Here is a 20,999-nt window from a genome sequence, read left to right on the forward strand (position 1 = left end):
TTCGTATTAGAATGAACTTTATAACGCACGATATTCATACATAAGTATTATACTATACTTAAGTATAAGTTACGCTTTTCTACACGACTTTGAACATTGAGCTTTGACGTAGTAAATGGCTTGTGTCATCGGTACTTAGGTGTGATTCAAATAATCGTCCATGATTCCCGAAAGAATAATATGATTTGTTTTATTTACGTTTCGATGATGATCTCACCGTCGAAAAAAATATCATCGAAGATACACCGTTTGTGCAGGAATGCTGTTTTTTTCTTTCTTTATTCTTTTCGAAAGAACGTATACACAGTGTAATACGTAATTCGGAGTTGTGTCCTTGTCTCGTCTCTCCATTTCAAGGTCTTATTCGTCACAACATTTCTTTCTATATAGTTTTAAAATCCCTCTTTTTCTTTCTTTTTTTCGTCTTTTGTTTTTTTTCTTCTTCTATTCTCTAATTTTCTGATACATTACTTACGTAAAAACATGTTTTCATTCGTTTCTCTTCCAATAGCAATTTAGATATACAGGGTTGGGTATTTACAGTAATTAGATCAATTATAACGACGAAAATCTACACCTGTTTCATAAAAAAAATAATAAAAAAAATATATTAGAAAAAAAACCGATTTGAAAATCATTATAAATCTTCTCTCATGATTTTTTTTTTTATTATTTTTGATGATTGCAATACAAGCGAAAATATACGTATCCATCTTCCCTCAGGACGTTGCTCTAAATGAACGTTTCTCTAGTCAATCAAGTTTATCGTGTTACAGTGTTCAGTATGTAACAACAAGCATGTCTTTTATTGTCCTTAATACCTTGTTACATATATATATATATAATGATGATCTATATAAAATGGTGGTATTCTTCATTCGTCGTATGAATGATACTTGCTGTTAAATTTGAATGAAAATTATTTTCATTTTTCTACTGATTATATTTATAAAATACTTTTCTCTCTTTTTCTTACTCTTTATTATGTTCTTTTATATTGTTTAATTTTTGTACAGTAATAAAGTTTATAACTGTAGACCGATAAGAGCGTTCGACGAGAAATTTGTTTAGCGTCGTTAAGATTAAAAAATTATTTTAGTTTATATAGGAAATAGATCGGAAGAAGTATGTATTGGGTTGTCCGGGAAAAGTTCGTGCCGATTTTTGATAGATGGCATTTAAGTTCTTTTGCTAAAAAACCTGAAAAGTTCTGGAAGCACGAAATTTTAAAATTATCATATTATTATTATTATATATATATATAACAAAAAAAAACTTAATGCGTTACATTTCAATCTTCTGTCAAAATCGGCACGAACTTTCAGGACAACAACCCAATATATATGTATATTTATATACGTATACAGGTAGATAAAATCAGATATTTAAAATATATATTGTAGTACTATTGGTAGTATATAAAGATAATTAAATACACCTTTGATTGGTCATAGTTCAATGTATATATTCATTCGTTTGATTTGTGATTAACGGTGACTGTTTGTCGTACGTTATGTAATGGTAAAGAGACGTAAGAAAGTGAGTGAGTGCATGGCGTAAGAAAGTGCATTCGTTTATTGTGTGTATATATAGATACAAAACAACTATTATGCTTATAGCCAAATTTTATGTTAGTCTTCTACAACGTTCTCTTAAAATGATTTGTTTTTAAATGACAAGATTTGAACTCGACAAAATGACTGCTTTTCAAATCCAAATGTAGAATGTAAATGTTGCGTTAAATAATTGATTAAAAAGAGAGATATTATAGATATTTATATGGAAGGCAAACTCGCGCACACGTGGGCGCGAATCTTGTTATATCTGTTCTCTCTTTCTTTCTTTCTCTCTCCTTTTAACTCCTTTTCTCTCGCACATACACACAACACACTCTGTGTACTATGCAGATTCTATTCTTCTTATTTTGTTGTTGTAAGTTAATTTTTTAATGGGAAATAATAACGATCAATCTTAAGTTCTAAATAATTTTGATAACATTATCATAGATCGAATGAAATGGGACACTCGGTATATGATCACTGTGGAGGTCTTGAAAGAAAGAGAGAGAGAGAGGAAATAGTGAAGGAAAAGTTAGCGAGTCCTACGCTGGTGGGCTGTTTTGGGCGGACGACGGCTGTGCACAAAAACGGCGGCAGTCAAGTTCAAGGCCACCATCCCCTCCAGCAGGTCCATGGCCGCCGCCGACTACCCCCACCACCGACCACCACGTATCCTCACAGTCTATGTATGTAGATATATATCTGTATATACTTTATATAATATACACATATATACACGTATGTATGCGTATCTTATAAATATGTATGTGTGTATGTATGTATATACATAACGACGCGCCAGGAGTGTATCAATCCCGGCTACGAAAACGAAGGGTAGTGAAGAAGGCAGAAGAACCTCGATCGATTTACCCTCAATTCTCTTTCTCTTTCTCTTTCTTTCTTTCTTTCTTTTTCGGTTTGTCCCTTATTTGCGATATATTATACTAATTTTTGTTATATTGTATTTTTTAAAAATATTATTTTGATATTTTATAGACTCTTGTCGATATATATTTTCTATTTGCTTGTAATATGATTTAACAGGACGATATAATAATTTACTTACATATATGCATAGTAATATATATATAATTATAAATATATTAATATATATAATAATATTATTATAATATAGTAATATATATAATTATACATTTATTAAATATATATAATAATATTATTAAAATATATTATGTAATTATAATAATATATTAATCAATTTATATATAGTATATAATATTTTTTTATATTGTTATATTGAAAGAAAGTATATATTTTGAAGACGTTTATTTTGTATTGTCCATTTTTTATTATTGCAAAATATTTAAGGGTTTGTATTTTTAAATAATTGTCAAAATATTGATAAGCACTAATGGACAATATTTTTACATTGTATTCTCCAGAGATTGGGTAAAAAGTTTTCGTGTTTTATTTCACGTACTAGAGGATATGAAAAGAATTGATTTTCTAGATTATCATTTTTTTTTTCCTACTCCAAAATTATGATCATTTGGTTAAAATAAATGTCCTGATAATACAAATTTGGGTAAATGTTTATAATAGCAGCAATATAAACACAAAAAATGAAAATTAATTTTATTTTCTAAATTTTCAACCTAAAAGATGAACTTTTATCATTTTTTAAATAAACATATTTACGTAAATTTCAAATATAAAGGATTTTGAGTTATTTTTACTGTAGATTGTTTATAGATACAAATATCTTCGTTTTATTCAAAAACTGACTCGCTCAATTTTCGAAATAAACAGCTCATTTAATTTCTAGTAATATTTGATTTACATTATCTTAGTTATCGCGTTGGTTGCATCTGTTGTTTTGGAAAAATTGTAATTGGACGCATATTGGTATATTAAAAATATTAATTAACATTAATTTTGATTTTGAACGTATATTATTTTTCAGTTAGTTTACATTTAAAAGTGTATATATATATATGTATGTATGTATAACTATTATAGTTAGATAGGAAAAACAAAGGGGAAAAGAAGAGAAAATGATAGAAAATATATTTGAACGGTTCGAAAGATATCACAAATCGTTCCGAGTGCGAACAGATAAATGAGATAAGTTCTATCATATGTTGGCCTCAAGGTGAACAGTGTTAATGACCGATTTGCCATGGCCATGAAAAAGCCGAAAATGAGATATATTACAACGTGGTATTTGTAATTATCGGATAACATATGCGTATATTGCAGATATCGAACGGGGAACGATTTGATCTGAGATACGCGCCGATGATAACGCAATTTTCTGTCTCCGTTAGCTAATGTAATGCAATTGTGTCTACGGTAAACATGTGCTATTATTTCCTAAGATTTTTCAAACGATTATATCAATAACAAGTATTTTTTTTCATTCTATTATGTTTTTATAATTAATTGGATCGTCCTGTTAGTTAGGAGAATCATAAATACTGAATTTATTTGAAATTGTTGAATTATGTATTTGAATCGTTTCATAATATAGCTTATTATGTATAGAGAATCAAAAATTGTTGATAAGACGAAAGCATGTCGCCTGTGATCATCCAGTATGATTGTCCAATTGCGGTCATTAGCAATGTAAATCAGAGAGTACTCGGTGTCCGTTCTGTCAACTTTACATAATATAACGTTCGTTTTAATGAATCTTTCATTATCTCCAATCGATCGTAGAAAAATGACGAAAAGAGATTTGCGATAATTCATTTCCATTGATATCACGAAGTTAATGCGAGACGCAACGTAAATTTCAAGTCACGTCGGGTGAGCGATCGAGTGATCAATTTATCCGCACGTTATCGACATATTCACTGTTTGTTATCAAAGATTATTTGACTTATTTTGACGACTGTTTTCGTCAGTTGCGAAGTAAAAGTTTTTCATCACTATAGAAATTTTAGAATATAAGGAAGTTGGAAGGAACGAGATTGAACATCAATGTGTTGAACAATAAATGTTAAATAATCGTTTGGAAATTTGGAATAAGTGTAAGTTTGAACTTTGGAAGGTAACTAAAAACGAGGAACACACAGATATCATTTGTAAATACATGTCATACGAATCGTAATCACTTATTGACAAAGTCGTTGCTTGACATAGACGTAAGATTATTTTTTTTTCTCCACAACCAAGTAGATAAAGTACAAATGTCGAGGATATTTTTTTCCTTGTATTATCCTGTCCCTGCGAACAGTACCTTTAGGCGCTCAACCATTAATGCACATTTAGATTTTTTTTTTTATTAATATATTTCATATTCAGAATTTTTGTTTAACAAAGAACGACGTGTATCATGCCCCATTCATGCGACCGATCTCTGACAGTCACACTTAATTTTTTAAGTGGTTCGCATCGAAAGGGTTAATGCAATTCCATTATGATCTCTTTTATAAAACTAAGTATATTATTTTAAAAAAGAAAGTAAATGATATAAAAAATATCTCTTAAAATGAAATTAGTGATTGTTTGTAAGTTTGATATTGTAGTAGTACATGTATGGAAAGATAAAAAAAAGTAAAAAAAGGAAAACAGAAAAAAAAATAAGAAAGGAAAAAAAAAGTTCGGCAATCGTTGGTTGGGTGCGATCGAGGGGATGCGTGGGGAATAGAATGGGGTAGAATAGACTAGAGTAAAGTACAGTACAGTACAGTACAGTACAGTAGAGCAGAGTAGGGTAAGGTAGGGTAAGGTAGGGTAGGGTAGGGTAGGGTAGGGTAGGGTAGGGTGGCGTAGCGTGCTGTGCCGTTCCGTGGGGTGGGGGTGTTACCGCATCCTCTGGCGCGTGTTTGTGCGTTCAGTCGCGCGCGAGCCGCGGTTTCGCTGAGTTGGTAGTAGAGTGTAGTAGTTATTACGTTAAAGTAGCGTTGCTCAACGTAACGTAGCGCCACGCGGGGATGATTCGTGGTGCGTTTAATTATTTTATTTCCTCTACCGTCACAATAATCACTTTTTATTCCTTTACCTTTATATTTTCCATATTATTACCCTTTACCTATTGCATTTATTGTATTATTTCTATTCTAATAACGACGTCTTCCTTGCCCTCGTGATACATCCCACCGCCATTTTCTTATTTTGCTTATTCTCACTTTGCTTATTCTTCAGTGTGAAAAGGAGCGAGAACGATATGGAGGCCTGGATGTACGACGTGGTACGTGCTTTTTCTTCTTTCTTCTTTTCTATTCTTTTTCCCCTCTTTTTTTTTTCTTCTTTTTTTTTTTTCATTTTTGTTTACCTCATTTACCTCTTTTCCCTTTAACTATCTTCTCTTTCTCTTTCTCTTACTCTTACTTCTCCCCCCTTTCTCTTTTACTTTCTCTTTTATTTTCTCTCCCTCTCCCTCTCTCTCTTTCTATCGCAGATCTCGTGGCTTTGTTTACGTGGTGCGCGCGCGCTCCACTCCGATCGAAGCTTTTCGAATGAAGACAGACAGAGAGAGAGAAAAAGAGAGTGAGAGAGAGAGAGAGACAGACAGACAGAAACAAATATAGATATAGAGACAGAAGTAGAGATAGCTCTAGATATAGATATAGATATAGATATAGATATAGATATAGATATAGATATAAAGATAGATATAGATATAAAGATAGATTTAAAGATAGAGATAGAGATAGGGAGAAAAAGAGAGAGAAAGAAAGTGATAAGGTTTTCTTTAATTTTCGGTTAATTAATAATAATTTTTTTATTTTTCTAATCAAATAATGTCGTAGAGCTCATACTGTATTTATCTTTTTATTTTGATTTTCTATGTCCCACTTATATCTGTATTTCATCAGAGATGTTTTTGATCTACTATGGACCAAGTTGGAAAAATAATGTTTTTTTTCTTTGGCGAAATGATAAGAAAGTTCATAAGTCTTTCGGAACGGTTTTATTACTACTAACTTACTTCATATTTGGTCTCTTTGTCTTTCGGAATATCCACATTTTGTAGCATTTGACTTGTATTTATTTACGTGTTTTTTTGTTCTCTCTCTCTCTCTCTCTATCTCTCTCTCCCTTTCTCGACGTCGAGAACGACTTTACACGAAAAGTCAGTTAGAGTGTGAGAGAGAGAGAGAGAGAGAGAGAGAGTCAGGGAAGAACTAGGTAGAAAAGATTAGAAGGAGAGGTGAAATTAATTAGTGTCAAATTTATTTTTTTTCTAATAAAATATTAATATATATATATATATATATATATATATATACTTTATTACTTGTCTACGTTTAATCGTCTTGCGTATTGATTTTAATTCTTTACATTAATTACATTAATTAATTGAAAGCTATTATTTTTTTCTTTTTGGGGTAGGTACTTCTTGCGTTTCTTTTATCCAAATGATTAATTTCTAAGGAACAAAGGAAATATGGTTTTATCTCTATTTTATGTGTGTGTGTGTGTGTGTTCTTTCTATCTTCCTACGCTCTGTTAAAATAAAACGAATCTTACGGCTCATAGAATAATTTCTTTGTGCTCCGACTTCGCATTTTCGAGAGAAGAATTAATGTGCAAACGAAAGAAAAAAAAAAAGGGATAAGAAATTTGTCGTTTATGTTATAGTGGTGATCGTTTACGTTTTTCTTATTGAAGAACACGCACGTGGACGAAAAATACGCAAAGAAGAGATGATGATAGTGATCGTAGTCGTTATATTTGAAGTTGAAACTGAGAAAATGACACTTATTTTACTTCATCTTTTTCCTTTTACTTGGAGGAAAAAAATCTAGAATGAGAGATTAGCAATTTTCAAAGAAATTGTTTGTTTTGGTTTGACATTACTCGAAAAATAGTCGAACGTTTTAACGCGTTTTGTTATTATCCTATTCTCTTGTATTACTTTTTGATTATCTTCGTACGTAATTCGTTTTTCTTTATCTTTGAGCTTTCCACCTGAAAAGTTTTTTGATTAAAAAAAAATTCTCAATCCTTGTTGGTTCACAAACAACTCGCGTAAGAAAAAATTCTTCTTCTTTCGTCACTTATCACCCCTACCGTTTACCCACCACGTAAGATTTCTAATATATACATAGGTAAGTAAGTAAGTAAGTAAGTAAATACTTTACTCGAGTTTCCATCGATCCTTCGTGTTTTCTTTATCTTTACATTCGTTGCTTGCTTTTTTTCGTTCGTTCGTCCGTTCCTTAACCCTTCCAAGACGACGCTGCCCTTGGAGCGAGGATAGAAAGGATATCTAAATATAAAATTCGAAGATATGCTCGAAATAGCAATGCGAGGATGGAAACGTGGGATTCGGTGGAAAAACTTGATCTCAAGTCTTGATAAAGAAATCAAAAAGTTACATTTAAAGGAATTCTCTCCTTGATATTCCTTTACATTCAATTTCTTCATTCTTACGTTACCGACTTCTTCTTCTTCTTCTTCTTCTTCTTCGTCGTCATGGAGAGTAATAACACAGATTTGGATTTTAAAAATAGATAATGCCGCCCTACCTTTTGAAATTGCTCATAAACGATTGTCTCGTATTAGGTTTGTGCGAGCATTTCGTATCTCTCCTACGTGATCTTCAAATTTACGGTGCGTAACGCACATCCTTCGTCATGAACGTGAGTTATGCTATTAGTATATGCTACATATGTATATGCTATACATATGTTAAGCAGCATCAAAATATTATACGTAGTGAAATATAAACGTGATCACACGATTTTGTTCAATTGTACGCGTGCGTCGAAGCAGAAGAAAGAACCGGAGGGCAATGCTTTACCGAGCTTCTTCGATTTCCTCCTACCCCAAAGAGCAGCCTTCTCTCTCTCTCTTTTTTTTTTTTTTTTTTGTTGGTCCGTCGACCTTGAACGGTCCTTAACTTTTCTGACGTGCCGCATAAGCGTCGTCTCGTCGACAAGATTGATATTTATTCTATTTCTTTGTATAATTTTATTTTTATACAATTTTATTCTATTTATGCTTTTACGTGTCTCGAATATCGTGTTTTACAGTTTTTTGATGATCATAAACTTCTCGACAATTTTTTTTTTTCGAATGAAAGAAATCAGTTTCAATTTATGTCTACTGTGTTGTAGGCAAATGTTAGATAACAATTTTACAGATGACGATTTTAACACGTCGAACTTTTGCCACGCAAATTTTTTTAGAGAAATTCCCGTCAGGCCACAGGCGTTACTTTGTATTGAAAAAAAAAGAAAGTTAAACTTGTCAGTCACATGTGACTGACGTGGCCCAAACGAATAGTCTAGTGTCAGCCACCGATGGCTGACATGGCGCTCAACGTGTTCAATAATAACATGATTTTTTAATAAGAGTTTAGACAAAATTTGTAAACAAACATATACTTATATAATGATTGAAAAACATTTCGAAAAAAGAATTTTTAACAGAGTTCTCTTATCGATGATTATTCATCAATGATTTACCATGCTCTTATCAGGAAGTTGGGCGTGCTTGCGCACGCGTGTACGAGAGATAGAGAGAAAGAGAGTGTTTTAGAGAGGGAGAAAGAGTGAGAGAGAGAGAGAGAGAGGAGCGGAAAATTGTAAAGAGCGAGAGAACAAGTGGTAAGGCCAGCCTTCGTTTCGTTAATCGTCTGCTGCTTTTTGCCGTTCATCACTTGGTGGGGATTCAAGTTTAAGGCCACGAGACGTCGGTGACGTTATCATTTCAAGAGAAAGAAAAGAGAGAGAGAGAGAGAGAGAGTGTGTGTGTGTGTGTGTGTGTGTGTGTGTATGAAAGAAAAAACCGGGTTACCTCCCTAACCTTGGACAATACTTGAAACAGCCCAAATATATTGTTGAATTTATGGTATAACATAATAACACTAATTTTCAATATGGATTTATACACGAATACTGATAATACAGATTATACCTTTTTTTTTTTTTCATTGAGTTATTCTCATGAAACTAAAATGTTTAATTACGTCTATGCTGTTTGTTTATATAATAATTTGTAATAATTCTTATTATTTTATTTATTTACTTTTATAATTAATTTATAAAAGTATTGTGTGTGGGTTGGCAAGAAAGTTATTTTTCCGCTTGCACCAATAAATAGTGTTATGTTTGTTTCGTTATTTTTTTATTTTTTTTTTTTGTTAATGTTAGAGTTTTTTTTCTTTTGATATATATATATATATATATATTTTTATTTTTATATTTATATTTTACTATTATATACTATATTTTATTTTATACTTTTATTAGAGATATAACAGTCAATGTAAGTTTGCAGTACATACGTAAATTTTAGAATTGAATAATTATTCAATAATAAACTCTTGAGTTATTTCTTTACTATCAGCATTAAAATCACTATTTAATTATATTTTTTAAAAATCAGGTAAACAAGTGGTGGAAACATCCGACTGGTATTTGTATTAATTTTAAATACGGATCGCATTAAATTTACAGATGATTTCTAATTATTAAACCTTCGTAGATGACGAACGATCGATACCACCTACCCATGAATTTATTTATGGAAGGAAACAAAAAGTGAACATTTTTTTTTTTAGATTAAAATAATTGTTGAAAGTGTTTTGGTTGAATTGGAAAACATTTGTTTACGATAAGTAAATTTTTTATTATCTTTATTGTTACAGATTGGATCAAATGTATATGTATGAGACTATGATTGTATATAAGATCCTCATATATAAATACATGCATGACTAATATCGTGTTTAACTATTATCGTGATCTGATTAAATGTTGAAGTATTTGCAATATCAGTATTTATCTGTAGTTATTATTCGTTACGAATAATACACAGGAGAGAGAGAGAGAGGGGGAGGGGCATCACTGAAGACGAATTGGAAATGGGTACGCAGGCTTCTTATTGGATAAGTCTGCGAAATTGGTAGATAGTATATAGTTTCCAAGGTCTCGGCCTTGACCGTGCTAGTCAGGGTCTTCATCCTTGCCTGATCGATTTCTTATTCGATGCGTTTCAATCACACGAACACCAACACCCATACTTCCAATTTAATATTATTTTTTATAACAATGAATTTTTCGTACTTTTTATTCTACGATCTAGTATTCGCAATCATTTTTTTTTTTTAAATGAAATCAAAATTTCAACATAATACTATTATACAGTGTCTAAGAAAATATATTTCTAGTACGGTTTTTTATTTTATTTTGTTGTTGTTGTTGTTGTTAAGTTTATTTCTCGAGATTCTAAAGTTTAAAGTATATTTTAATGTATAGAAATTCTAAAAAGATTAAAAATTAAGTAAAAATATTTCAAAGTTTAATAACGCAAATTATTTCAAATGTTTACAGAAAAATCACTTCTGAATTTTTATTAGGTAAACATTGTTAACCAATTATGGTTACATTTTGTTATTTTTTATACAATACTATTTAATATAATATAATTATAATTTATTTAGCTTTTAACCTTAAACGCTCGTTTGGCAATTATAATAATTACATAATAAAAAAATAAAAATTTGTTAAATTTTCAATTAATTTTAGTAAATTTCTGCATAACTCGATCTAATCATTTAATAAACGAACTTTTAGGTATTTGTTTGATTTTGAAAATATGATGAAATATCCAGAATAAATGATTAGATCTTTTCAAAATTGTTAAACATATATTTTCAATGATATAAATTCATTCTTAAGAAATTAGAATTGCTAAGTATTATAATGGAAGCACATTTTGTAAATTTATTTCATTGTTAGTGATATCGCGTATGGTAACAGATAAAATGGTAATGGATTAAAAAGAACATTGGTAGAACATGAACTGACAACAAAATAAAGTCGACATTTAGATGGTCTTTCATTTTCATAAAACATATTTATCCTTACAGTCCGTTATCAAATCTTGTATTCTTCATTACATCGATGCGAAATGGTCGCGTAATCGCGAATAAGAATTTCAAATATAAGTATTAATAAGACGGTGTGTTTGAGGAAAAAACATGCATATGATACACGTGACTAATGTGGTGATGACATTAATTAGACATTGTCTATCTGACACGCATCCCTTTATCACGGAACTTACTACTAGACTTATTGTACATTGCATCATAAAAAAGTGATTTTTTCGAATCATTAAAAATTATTTTCTTCTTCTGCTTCTTCTTATTATTACTATTAGGAATTTTATATATAATAATTTTTTTTAGAATTATATTTGGAATATTTTATTTTATATATAATAATTTTTTTAGACTTATATTAGGAATATTTTATTTTATATATTATTATTATTATTATTATATATATATATATATTAGGAATTATATTTATAATAAATTTAAAAATTTATAATTAATTTATTTGAAATTTAAATTAATTATATATTATTAGAAATATTTTATTTTATATATTATTATTATTATATATATTAGGAATTATATTTATTATAAATTTAAATTAATTATATATTATTAGAAATATTGTATTTTATAGATAGTAATTTTTTTAGAATTATTATTATTACAATATTTTTATATTTAGGAATTATTCTTCTTCTTCTTCTTATTATTAGTCGTCCTGTTGTCATTAAAAATTTTATAATAAATTTTTTTTGTATTTTTTTTTTTTTTTTTTTTTTTTTTTAAAGAGAGGTCTAGGATATTCTCTTAAAGAATTGGATGAGCAAAATCGAAACAACGATAAAGCGCAGCTGGCGTTGTTTCCTTTTATTCTCTTTCGTTTCGCCGCAAGGTTTTTTCTCGCTTACATAATCGACCTGTTTGAAAACGAGTGCTACGGGTTTCACGGACCTTGAAAATTTCGATATATCCCGCACAACTCGACATACGAATGGAGTCAATTTGATCGAAATCTTTTGATGTTCAAAGAAGAGAAAAAGGATCTTGTGAAATTGTATCATTTTAATTAAACTTATTTATTCATTTTTAGAATTGTAATTTTTAGTGCTTTTAATTATCTAACTGATGTGATTTTTTTCTCTCGAATTTTTAACTTTACATGTATAATGCATTTTTTAACAGGATTGTTCTTGATTTATTTAAATTATTGTTCTATTTTATCGACCGGCTTATTAATCTTTATTATTTCATAGTACATGCAGAATAATTAAAAAGGGTAATTTTTTTTTTTAATATTATAAATATGTTTTTTAATGAAAAAACATTCACTAGATAATATTATATCAATAAATTAATAATTTATTTATATATTATTAATTTATTATTTATAATAATTATTTATATAATATATAATATTATAAATAAATTAATAACAAAATATTATAATATAATATTATATATTTAATTTATATCACATATATATATATATATATATATATAATATAATATTATATTATATAAACATTATATTTATAAATACTTTTTTCATTAAAAATGTTTAATTATTAATCAGTATTACAATTAAATAATATTTTTTTCTGACATACTTATTATTAATAAAAATAACAACTTACAATTGATAGAAATAACATATCGCGAGAAGTAGCTGTTTGTAATTGAAACACACAAAATTGAACGATATGTTTTCAATAGAATTAAACGTGTTAATATAATAATTACGACGATCGAATGAGCTGAAATTTTCTGTCACGGTGGTATGAAAAACAATAATCGGGAAAGCAAGAGAACAATGAAAAAATAAAGAAGAATTTTAATTATAAAATAACATCGTGATGCGAGTTATGCCATCGGTGACGTATAAAACTTCTTACGTATGCGTGTAAGTTAATAAGTACTAGTTAGGATTCAAGCACGCGTAATTCTATGGATGTATTAAGTGTAATACAGCATCCAGCTAGAATTGCAATGAACTTTTTGCATTCTACATTTTATAATCTATCGTTTTATCAAATCTACTCTAACTGATTCGAATAATAATTCTAATTATGTTGAAAGTTTACCTAATGACATTCAAATTTATTTATATTTAGTTCGAAATCAATCTCACATAAATATATCATTTATAATATGCGACATGAAAAATATAAATGCAGTGCGTATTAAACGTTTTTTGAATGACTCTATTTGTATTTAAGTACGATCATGAAATAATCTTCACTTTCCGTACTGTGCACGCACACGTGCATGAGCTTTTTCGACTGTCAGACTAGAAGAGCTTAATCTTTCATACTTCCACGTTATAAGGACAGAATTAGATAATATAGAAAAGACACGAGTTCAATTATTAATAATTAAAGATATGGACCGTTTAATTTGAAAGTGGTGTAAGTCCCAGTTAAAAAAAAAAAAAAAAAAAAAAAAAAGAGATATCACGTAATTTATGCTTACTTTAATGTAAACTTTTTATATATAAATAGTTAATATTTAATTTCTTAAAAAGTGTCCATGTTTTGTACAATTTAAAATTGGTCGGTAAAAGAAATTGATGAAATCATTGATATGAAAACCTTTATTAATTTTCTCGAAACAAAAGAAATTAGACTTATACCACTTTGAAAATAGACGGTTCATATATTCTAATATTCTGTTAATATAAAAATTAGCCTGATGCTCACTTTCTGTTAAGAGTTTAGCCATTTTTCCTTTGGTCTTTCGTATTGCACTGTTCGATACTGTTTCATTAGCTTGTCTTTTGATATTTCTCGAAATTCTTACAGAAATTCTTACTCTCGAAATTCTTACATTCTTGTGCATTTGAAATATATCGAGTACTAGCTTTCCTCTATCGATATCTAATAAGTTACGATTATGTGTATTTAGTTTCGAAAAGGGGAGATAATTTTCTTCATATATCTGTTATGTTTGTAGTTGTCGAATCTAAGGTAAATAACAGAACAAATAAAACAAATTCTATAATCCAGTATGGTAGCTCACAGTATATACATGCGTTTGATTTGACTCGTTCTATTAAAATTGAAACGGCAATTTTTTTTTTCATGAGAATTGCTTTTTACCAAATATATATTGAAAACGATCAAATATACACAAGATGATTTACATTAGAAATTTGAAATTGTTAGTTCATAATTTTATTTTATTATGAAAAAAGATAATTACACCAAACAATAATTTCCTATTAAAGTTTATCTTGCAATTAGCATTCTTTTTACATGATAACATTATCGTATTTGAAGAAACTGTTCAAAGTGACGACCACCATACCAACTTTAATCCATATTACATTGTTTTTTTCACATATTTGATCTTTAAATTTTACATATATAATTTACAGTACTGTAAAAATAAATTGTTAGATAAAATTAATTTATCTAACGGACACACGCGAAACTGACCACCATTCTTTTGAAACAAGATTGGGATGAAACAAAAATAAACATTAACAATTATTATTATTACCAATTATATTAGATCTATCGGAAAATTCTGTTAGTTCAAGCAAACATTAGTTCAATTTTTCGTCACTAGGGTTACGTAAGGCCCCATTTCTTAAAATGGAATATACAAATTGCCACCATGTTGTGGCAAGAGTTCAAAAGTAATTAATTAATTGTTCAAATTATGAATAATTTATTATTTTATTTTATTTTCAAAATGGACAAAATTTTCCTGTAGACCTAATATTATTATCAACATGTTTTTACATAACATGTATGAATATTTTCTTGACAAAGTGTTCAAAGATCGATGTTGTTGAGATTTATGTGAATTTTTTGTCCAGAGACAGACAGTCGGAAGCTGGTTGTGATGGTGGAGTGGATGAGAGGGGGAGGGGAGGGGAGGGGGAGGCTGTAAGCGAGCACTCATGAGAAAGAACAAAAATTTTATTTAAGAGAGAGAGAGAATAGGAAAGAGAAAGAGTAAGCAAAAAGATAGAAAAAAAAAGGCACGCGATGAAGGAGACGATTGAAAAGCGTTGGGCGCTGTCGCTGGAAGCGTTAGAGGGGGAGAATGAAAGAGAAAGAGTGACGGAGCGAGAGGGGGAGGGAAAGGGAGAATAGCGTCAAGGTCGTCGTGTAGTCGGCCGTATCCGTTGGCGTTCGGTATCTAAATTTGCGCTTGATGGCGCTGTTCTGCGGCCTTCGCGACGCTGCTGATTCTCTCTCTCTCTCTCTCTCTCTCTCTTTCTCTCTCAATATATATATATATATATATATCTTTCTCTGTCTCTCTCACATTCCCGTACGGTCCCCTTCACGCCTTCCTTCTCTCCCTTGTTGCACACGCAGAAAAGTCAAGTTCAAGGCCAACCGTAGATAACTCCCCGCGCGTGTTCTCTGTCGTGTTTCATCCTTTTTTTCGTTTCTCGTTGCGTCTCTCGCTTAAAGCGATCATTTAATATGCGATCGAACAAGGAACGACTGATCTAAAGGGCTGCTTGGAGAAATCGTGTAACAAAGAGAAAGAGAGAGAGAGAGAGAGAGAAAATGAAAGGGTGGGAGAACGAAAGGGAAAGGAAAGGAAAGGGTGTGAAGAGGATGCATCTTACGTAATCTTTTCCCCGTTACTTTCCTTTCGAAGTAACACGTAGGAACACTTCAGTTACATGGATGAATTATCAATGAAGTTTCGTTTAGATGTGTGTATATATATATGAATACATTATGTTCTCTTATTTATTTTTAGTTTACATTTACTTGTGAAAAATAATTTGACACATATATGTTGGATGTATAAATACTACCTATGCATTCGTAAATATTCATTATTATTTGATATATCATGGAAATTTTTAATGAGAACAATAAGTTTCTTAATTTTTATGTATTAAGTTATTTAATGTCTATATATATATATATATATATATTTTTTTTTTAATATGCTTTATTCATATTAGCCACAGCCACGAGGATGTTACGTTAGTTTTAGTTTGCTTTTATTGATGTATATACTTTACATTTACTCTTGTAATATTTTAAGAATAATAAACGATAAAAAAAGGGATGTATTAGAAATTTGAAGTTAATTTTTATCAGGTTCAACAACGATAGTGCATTTTATTAATATTTGTGCAAACTTTCTGTATCCTCAAGATAAAATTTGTCATTGATTGTTTCATCAAATTTTTGATTAATTTGATGTCTCGATAAGTTTATAAAAATTGGATAATGAAAAAGGTAAAAAGATAATAAGATACAGATGATTTTATAAGATAGAATGATCCCTACGAGTATCAATTTTGAAATAAAAAATATATTCTTACTTATTTACTTAAATTTTCTTTTTCTTATTATATCGTAATTATATTGACAGAATATAGGATTTAATTCTATCACCGGAAGAAATAATTCACAAGCATATATGATAACGTAACGCTTCTGTGGAAATGAGAGGATAGTTCAAGGTTTACGAGTCCAAGCATCTCTTTATTATCTCTCTATCTAATTTCCTTTTCTATTTAATTTCATACCATGCTTTAATAAGGACTCAAACTCGAGCGTTCATTATGCAATATTCATTTATTGTTTTCCTTTACGATCATAGGTATGAATTGGATAGTAAGCGTGTTAAATCTTAATCACGTGACGAGTTTTTTTCTTTTTCTCAATGATCATCGATCATTGATCTTTTCCTAATATCTTATCTAATTCAAAGATGAACAAGTTCAAAGATATCACGATTTTTGTGTCAACTCTTTTTAACATGTATGCTTGAAATTACACATTTATATTTCTGTAATTTCTAAATCTTCTTTGTATTAATTACAAATGATAAACAAGTATTGTTACAATTGTTTTATTAGATTGTTCGGAAAGTTCGTGCCGGTTTTGATGAAAGATTGAATGCAACGAAACAAAAATGCAAACATTTAAGTTTCTTTTTTGATATATATTTATTAAATTATATATTAATGACATTCTGTTCCACAACTTTTCTCATCTATAAAGGTAACTTCAAAATTTCGTTTTTTCAGAACTTTTCAAGTTTTTTTTAGCAAAAGAACTTTATGCCACCTACCGAAAATTGACACAAACTTTCCGTACAACCCAATATATTATACTTACGTATGAAAAAAAAAATACATATTTTCTTGAACGACTTAGTTCATCGTCGAGCTTATTACTTATATTAAATGTAATCAAACTAATAGTGGAAAAATACAATAGCACTTTGCTCGTTATTGTGAAAAAAGTGGAATAATTATTAGCATTTACTTCGTTTTCGTTTGAAGATAATAGTGCAAAGAAAAAAAAAGTTATACATTCTAAGCATATTTGAATCGCACGAATGCGATAGTTGTTTCATTCGAGAAGTCAAGTTCAAGTTCAAGCAGATATCCTGCGTCTCTCTATCTTTACTTTATTCGAACTACGACACCGTATGTGGTGCTTGTGTGTAGGAGATGTTGAAGTTAGAGATGAAGGAAGATGATGGGGAAGATGGAGGGGGCAGAAGAGGATGATGAGGAAGTTGGGGAGGGGATTATGAGGAAGAAGAGGAAGAAGAAGAAGAAGAAGGCTTACGCAATCCTTTCACCGTTACTTTGTTCGCGGAACCTAGCAAGGGCCTGTTTAAGGGCCCATCTTCCCAAGGATAGGTCCTTTCGTGTGGACATTTTAAAAACTGTTTTTCTTGTCGCCTTTGCTTCAGTCATTTAGAGACGTCGTAAGGGAGGGATAGAGAATAAAAAAAGAAAAAGAAGAAATTTAAGTTCAAGGTCAACCAGATGGCGCAGAAAGACTCATCATCTTCTTACGCGTATCTACTATATCTTTGAGCTTACGATTAAATGCAAGATTCTTTGCGTCATCAATTTTGTAGCCTTTTATTTTCCTTTGATGAGAGCAAGAAAAAAAGAAGTACATACTACTATAGTTATTATATTATATGTGTATAGAAGCTTTTTATCTAAGCGTAAATATCAGTAGTAGGTTTTATACATTGTTCGAGTATTTTAAAATCGTTGAGCTAATTTTCAAGAGCCACAGGAGGAGGGTTCATTTACTTTCTTCTCATAAGTTTTTAACAATTAAGTAACTCTCGAATGGATTTTTTTTTTTTATGAAAGGGAATTATCTCGTCAGAAAATATACGACGCGAGATGCTGAAGTAATTAATCCCAAAAGTGTATGGTAGATAAAAAAGAGCAAGGAAAGTCGATAGTTGCTAATTCGAAGCCGTCGTTTATTCTCTCGATTTATCTTCTCTCCAACGACTCGAAACGTAATACCTTTCTTCTTGTGTATGTTTTTTTCTTTTTTTTTTTTAATCTTATATTAAAATGCATCAGATAGTAAGACTATTGCGTAGTAGATACGAATTGAAGAAAATTTTCAGAACAAAGTATCATCGAGAAGATGTAGGATAGGCCAATGATGCGAAGATAATTACGAGGAGAGACTGTCGAGTTAAAAATGATTTTTTTCGCTTCTAGCCTGGCTCGAAAGTTGCGAGGGCCACGACGTTACGAGCATCCTCTCTCAATCGCGAATTCTCTGAAGTCGATTCTAAAAATGTTCACGACGTTGCTCGCGTTTAAAAATAGTCATCGAAAAAAGTGCAACTAACTGCAAGAAGTTGAGAAAAAAAATGAGAGAGAAAAAGAGAGAACGAAGGAGGGAGCAATAAGTTTTTTTTCTATAACCGACTGCAAAAAATGAGGAAAGAGAGCGGCAGAGGGAGAGGAAGATGAGAATTGAAGAGAGGAAATAATAATTTGTTTTCCAGTCGAATTTTAACTTTTACGATATTTTCTTCAGCCCCATTTGTTTAAATTACATTTGGTTTTTTTTTTTTTTGTAGGTTTGTATGATGTCTGGCACTGCTACTGAAGGTATGATATGCTACAACAGAACCATGCCAAACATTAAACAAGAAGTCGACAACCCCGCGACGCCTACGCAAAACTATCAAGTTTGTTCACCGACCACTACACTGCAAAATCAGGAGGTAAAATTCAATAGCATTTAGCAAAGAAATTGAGAAATACGTTCAAATGACTTTTTCAATAAGATAATAACGATAAATGTAATATTTTATAGGTAATTTGCACAAAAATGGATGTGCCGCCTGATTATGGCGGCGGAGGTGGTGGTGGTGGTAGCGCTGGTAACGGAAATGGTGGAGGTGGTAGCGGAAGTCCAGGTAGTCCAGAGATGCATCACTGTTCTTCGACGACTCAACCTTTAGGAACTCCTGAGGTATTACTCAAAATTCATGACACGATCGTTGTTTAATGTTGTATTGTATATTATGAATGTTTCAAAATAAAATTCGTATTTTGTTTCTTCGTCTTTCTTATTTAGGAAGGCATTAAAGAGGAAGACATGATGCCGAGGAGACTGTGTCTTGTTTGTGGAGATATAGCAAGTGGATTCCATTACGGTGTCGCATCTTGCGAAGCGTGCAAAGCTTTCTTTAAAAGGACCATACAAGGTAAAGAAAGTTTCACGTTTCTTTCTTACTCTTGGAAATTCGATCATTTTTTACCAGATAGTACCACTAACTTTTATAAATATGATTATTTGTAACAATGTCTATTAATAATGGTACTATCTGGATCAAGGCCATGTATATTACGATAAAATAGCGAGTAACTTTACAGGAAACATTGAATATACTTGCCCGGCAAACGGAGAGTGCGAAATAAATAAACGTAGAAGAAAAGCTTGTCAAGCGTGCAGATTTCAAAAGTGTCTTCGTCAAGGAATGTTAAAGGAAGGTGTAAGATTGGATCGGGTGAGAGGTGGCAGGCAAAAGTACAGAAGATCTACAGACCCTTACATCCCTGTGAAAACGGCTACATTGGAAGGTAATATTTTTTATAAAGTATTTCCATTTTAATTTTTGATGCCATGTTGTGACTTTAGAACCAGTTCGAGTATCCGTACATATAAACAAACATTTTTTAATATTTCAAGTGAGCGTAGCATCCGGAGGATCTGGAGAACAAATAAGTAAGCTGCAGAATATTTATTAAGTTTGGTTTACGTTAGATAAAATCAAACTGGATAAAGTTGACGTAATATCAAGTAAAAAGAAAAACACATATATCATGATGTTTGATATTATCGTGAATCGATTAAAACTATATATGTGTGTTTCTAGATAACAAGATGGTCGAAGCTCTAGCTGCATGCGAGCCTGATATTTTACAAGTATCCAATCTTTCTCATACATTGGATACAGATCAGAGGATACTGGGCCAAATGGCGGATCTTTATGATCGCGAATTAGTTGGAACTATCGGTAATTTTAATTACTAATATAGTAATTTAATCTACGCTAGGTAAGCTTTCCATTTTTACAATACAAAAAATGATATTCTTTAAAAGGTTGGGCTAAGCAGATACCAGGATTCAGCAGTTTAGCTTTAAATGACCAGATGCGACTTCTACAAAGTACATGGGCGGAAATTCTCACTTTCAGTTTAGCATGGAGAAGTGTGCCTAATAATGGTAGATTGTGGTTCGCTCAAGATTTCAGTTTGGATGAACGTCAGGCACGTGAATGCCATTGTATAGAATTATATACGCACGTAAGTAGTATTCCTTGTTTAATAAGATTACAAAAAACGTTTATATTATAAAATGGAATTTAACATGGTGCAAGTGACTTCTTTGGATCTCTAATAACAT

At 30.6% G+C, this 20,999-nt stretch overlaps 1 protein-coding gene across 7 annotated transcripts in view; it reads left to right on the top strand.

The window, feature by feature from the left end:
* ERR (estrogen-related receptor) overlaps positions 1 to 20,999 on the top strand; it is a 30,518-nt gene that overhangs the window by 3,374 nt on the left and 6,145 nt on the right. The window contains exons 1-9 of one of the 7 annotated variants that reach the window (XM_089172251.1): positions 5,352 to 5,468; positions 5,670 to 5,715; positions 19,165 to 19,311; positions 19,404 to 19,562; positions 19,668 to 19,797; positions 19,952 to 20,173; positions 20,283 to 20,318; positions 20,470 to 20,610; positions 20,697 to 20,899. In XM_089172251.1, coding sequence (XP_089028377.1) covers positions 5,692 to 5,715; positions 19,165 to 19,311; positions 19,404 to 19,562; positions 19,668 to 19,797; positions 19,952 to 20,173; positions 20,283 to 20,318; positions 20,470 to 20,610; positions 20,697 to 20,899 — 1,062 coding nt within the window. In that variant the 5' untranslated portion in view covers positions 5,352 to 5,468; positions 5,670 to 5,691. Of the gene's footprint in view, positions 1 to 2,006; positions 2,246 to 5,351; positions 5,469 to 5,669; positions 5,716 to 19,164; positions 19,312 to 19,403; positions 19,563 to 19,667; positions 19,798 to 19,951; positions 20,174 to 20,282; positions 20,319 to 20,469; positions 20,611 to 20,696; positions 20,900 to 20,999 lie in introns of those variants that run through there. The other 6 variants (XM_089172249.1, XM_089172250.1, XM_089172255.1 and 3 more) reach the window with 6 other exon arrangements.

The sequence above is a fragment of the Polistes dominula genome, unplaced genomic scaffold (genome assembly GCF_049000335.1).
Source record: "Polistes dominula isolate Pdom_NZ unplaced genomic scaffold, Pdom_raw_medaka contig_73, whole genome shotgun sequence".
In the NCBI taxonomy this organism is placed as follows: Eukaryota; Metazoa; Arthropoda; class Insecta; order Hymenoptera; family Vespidae; genus Polistes; species Polistes dominula.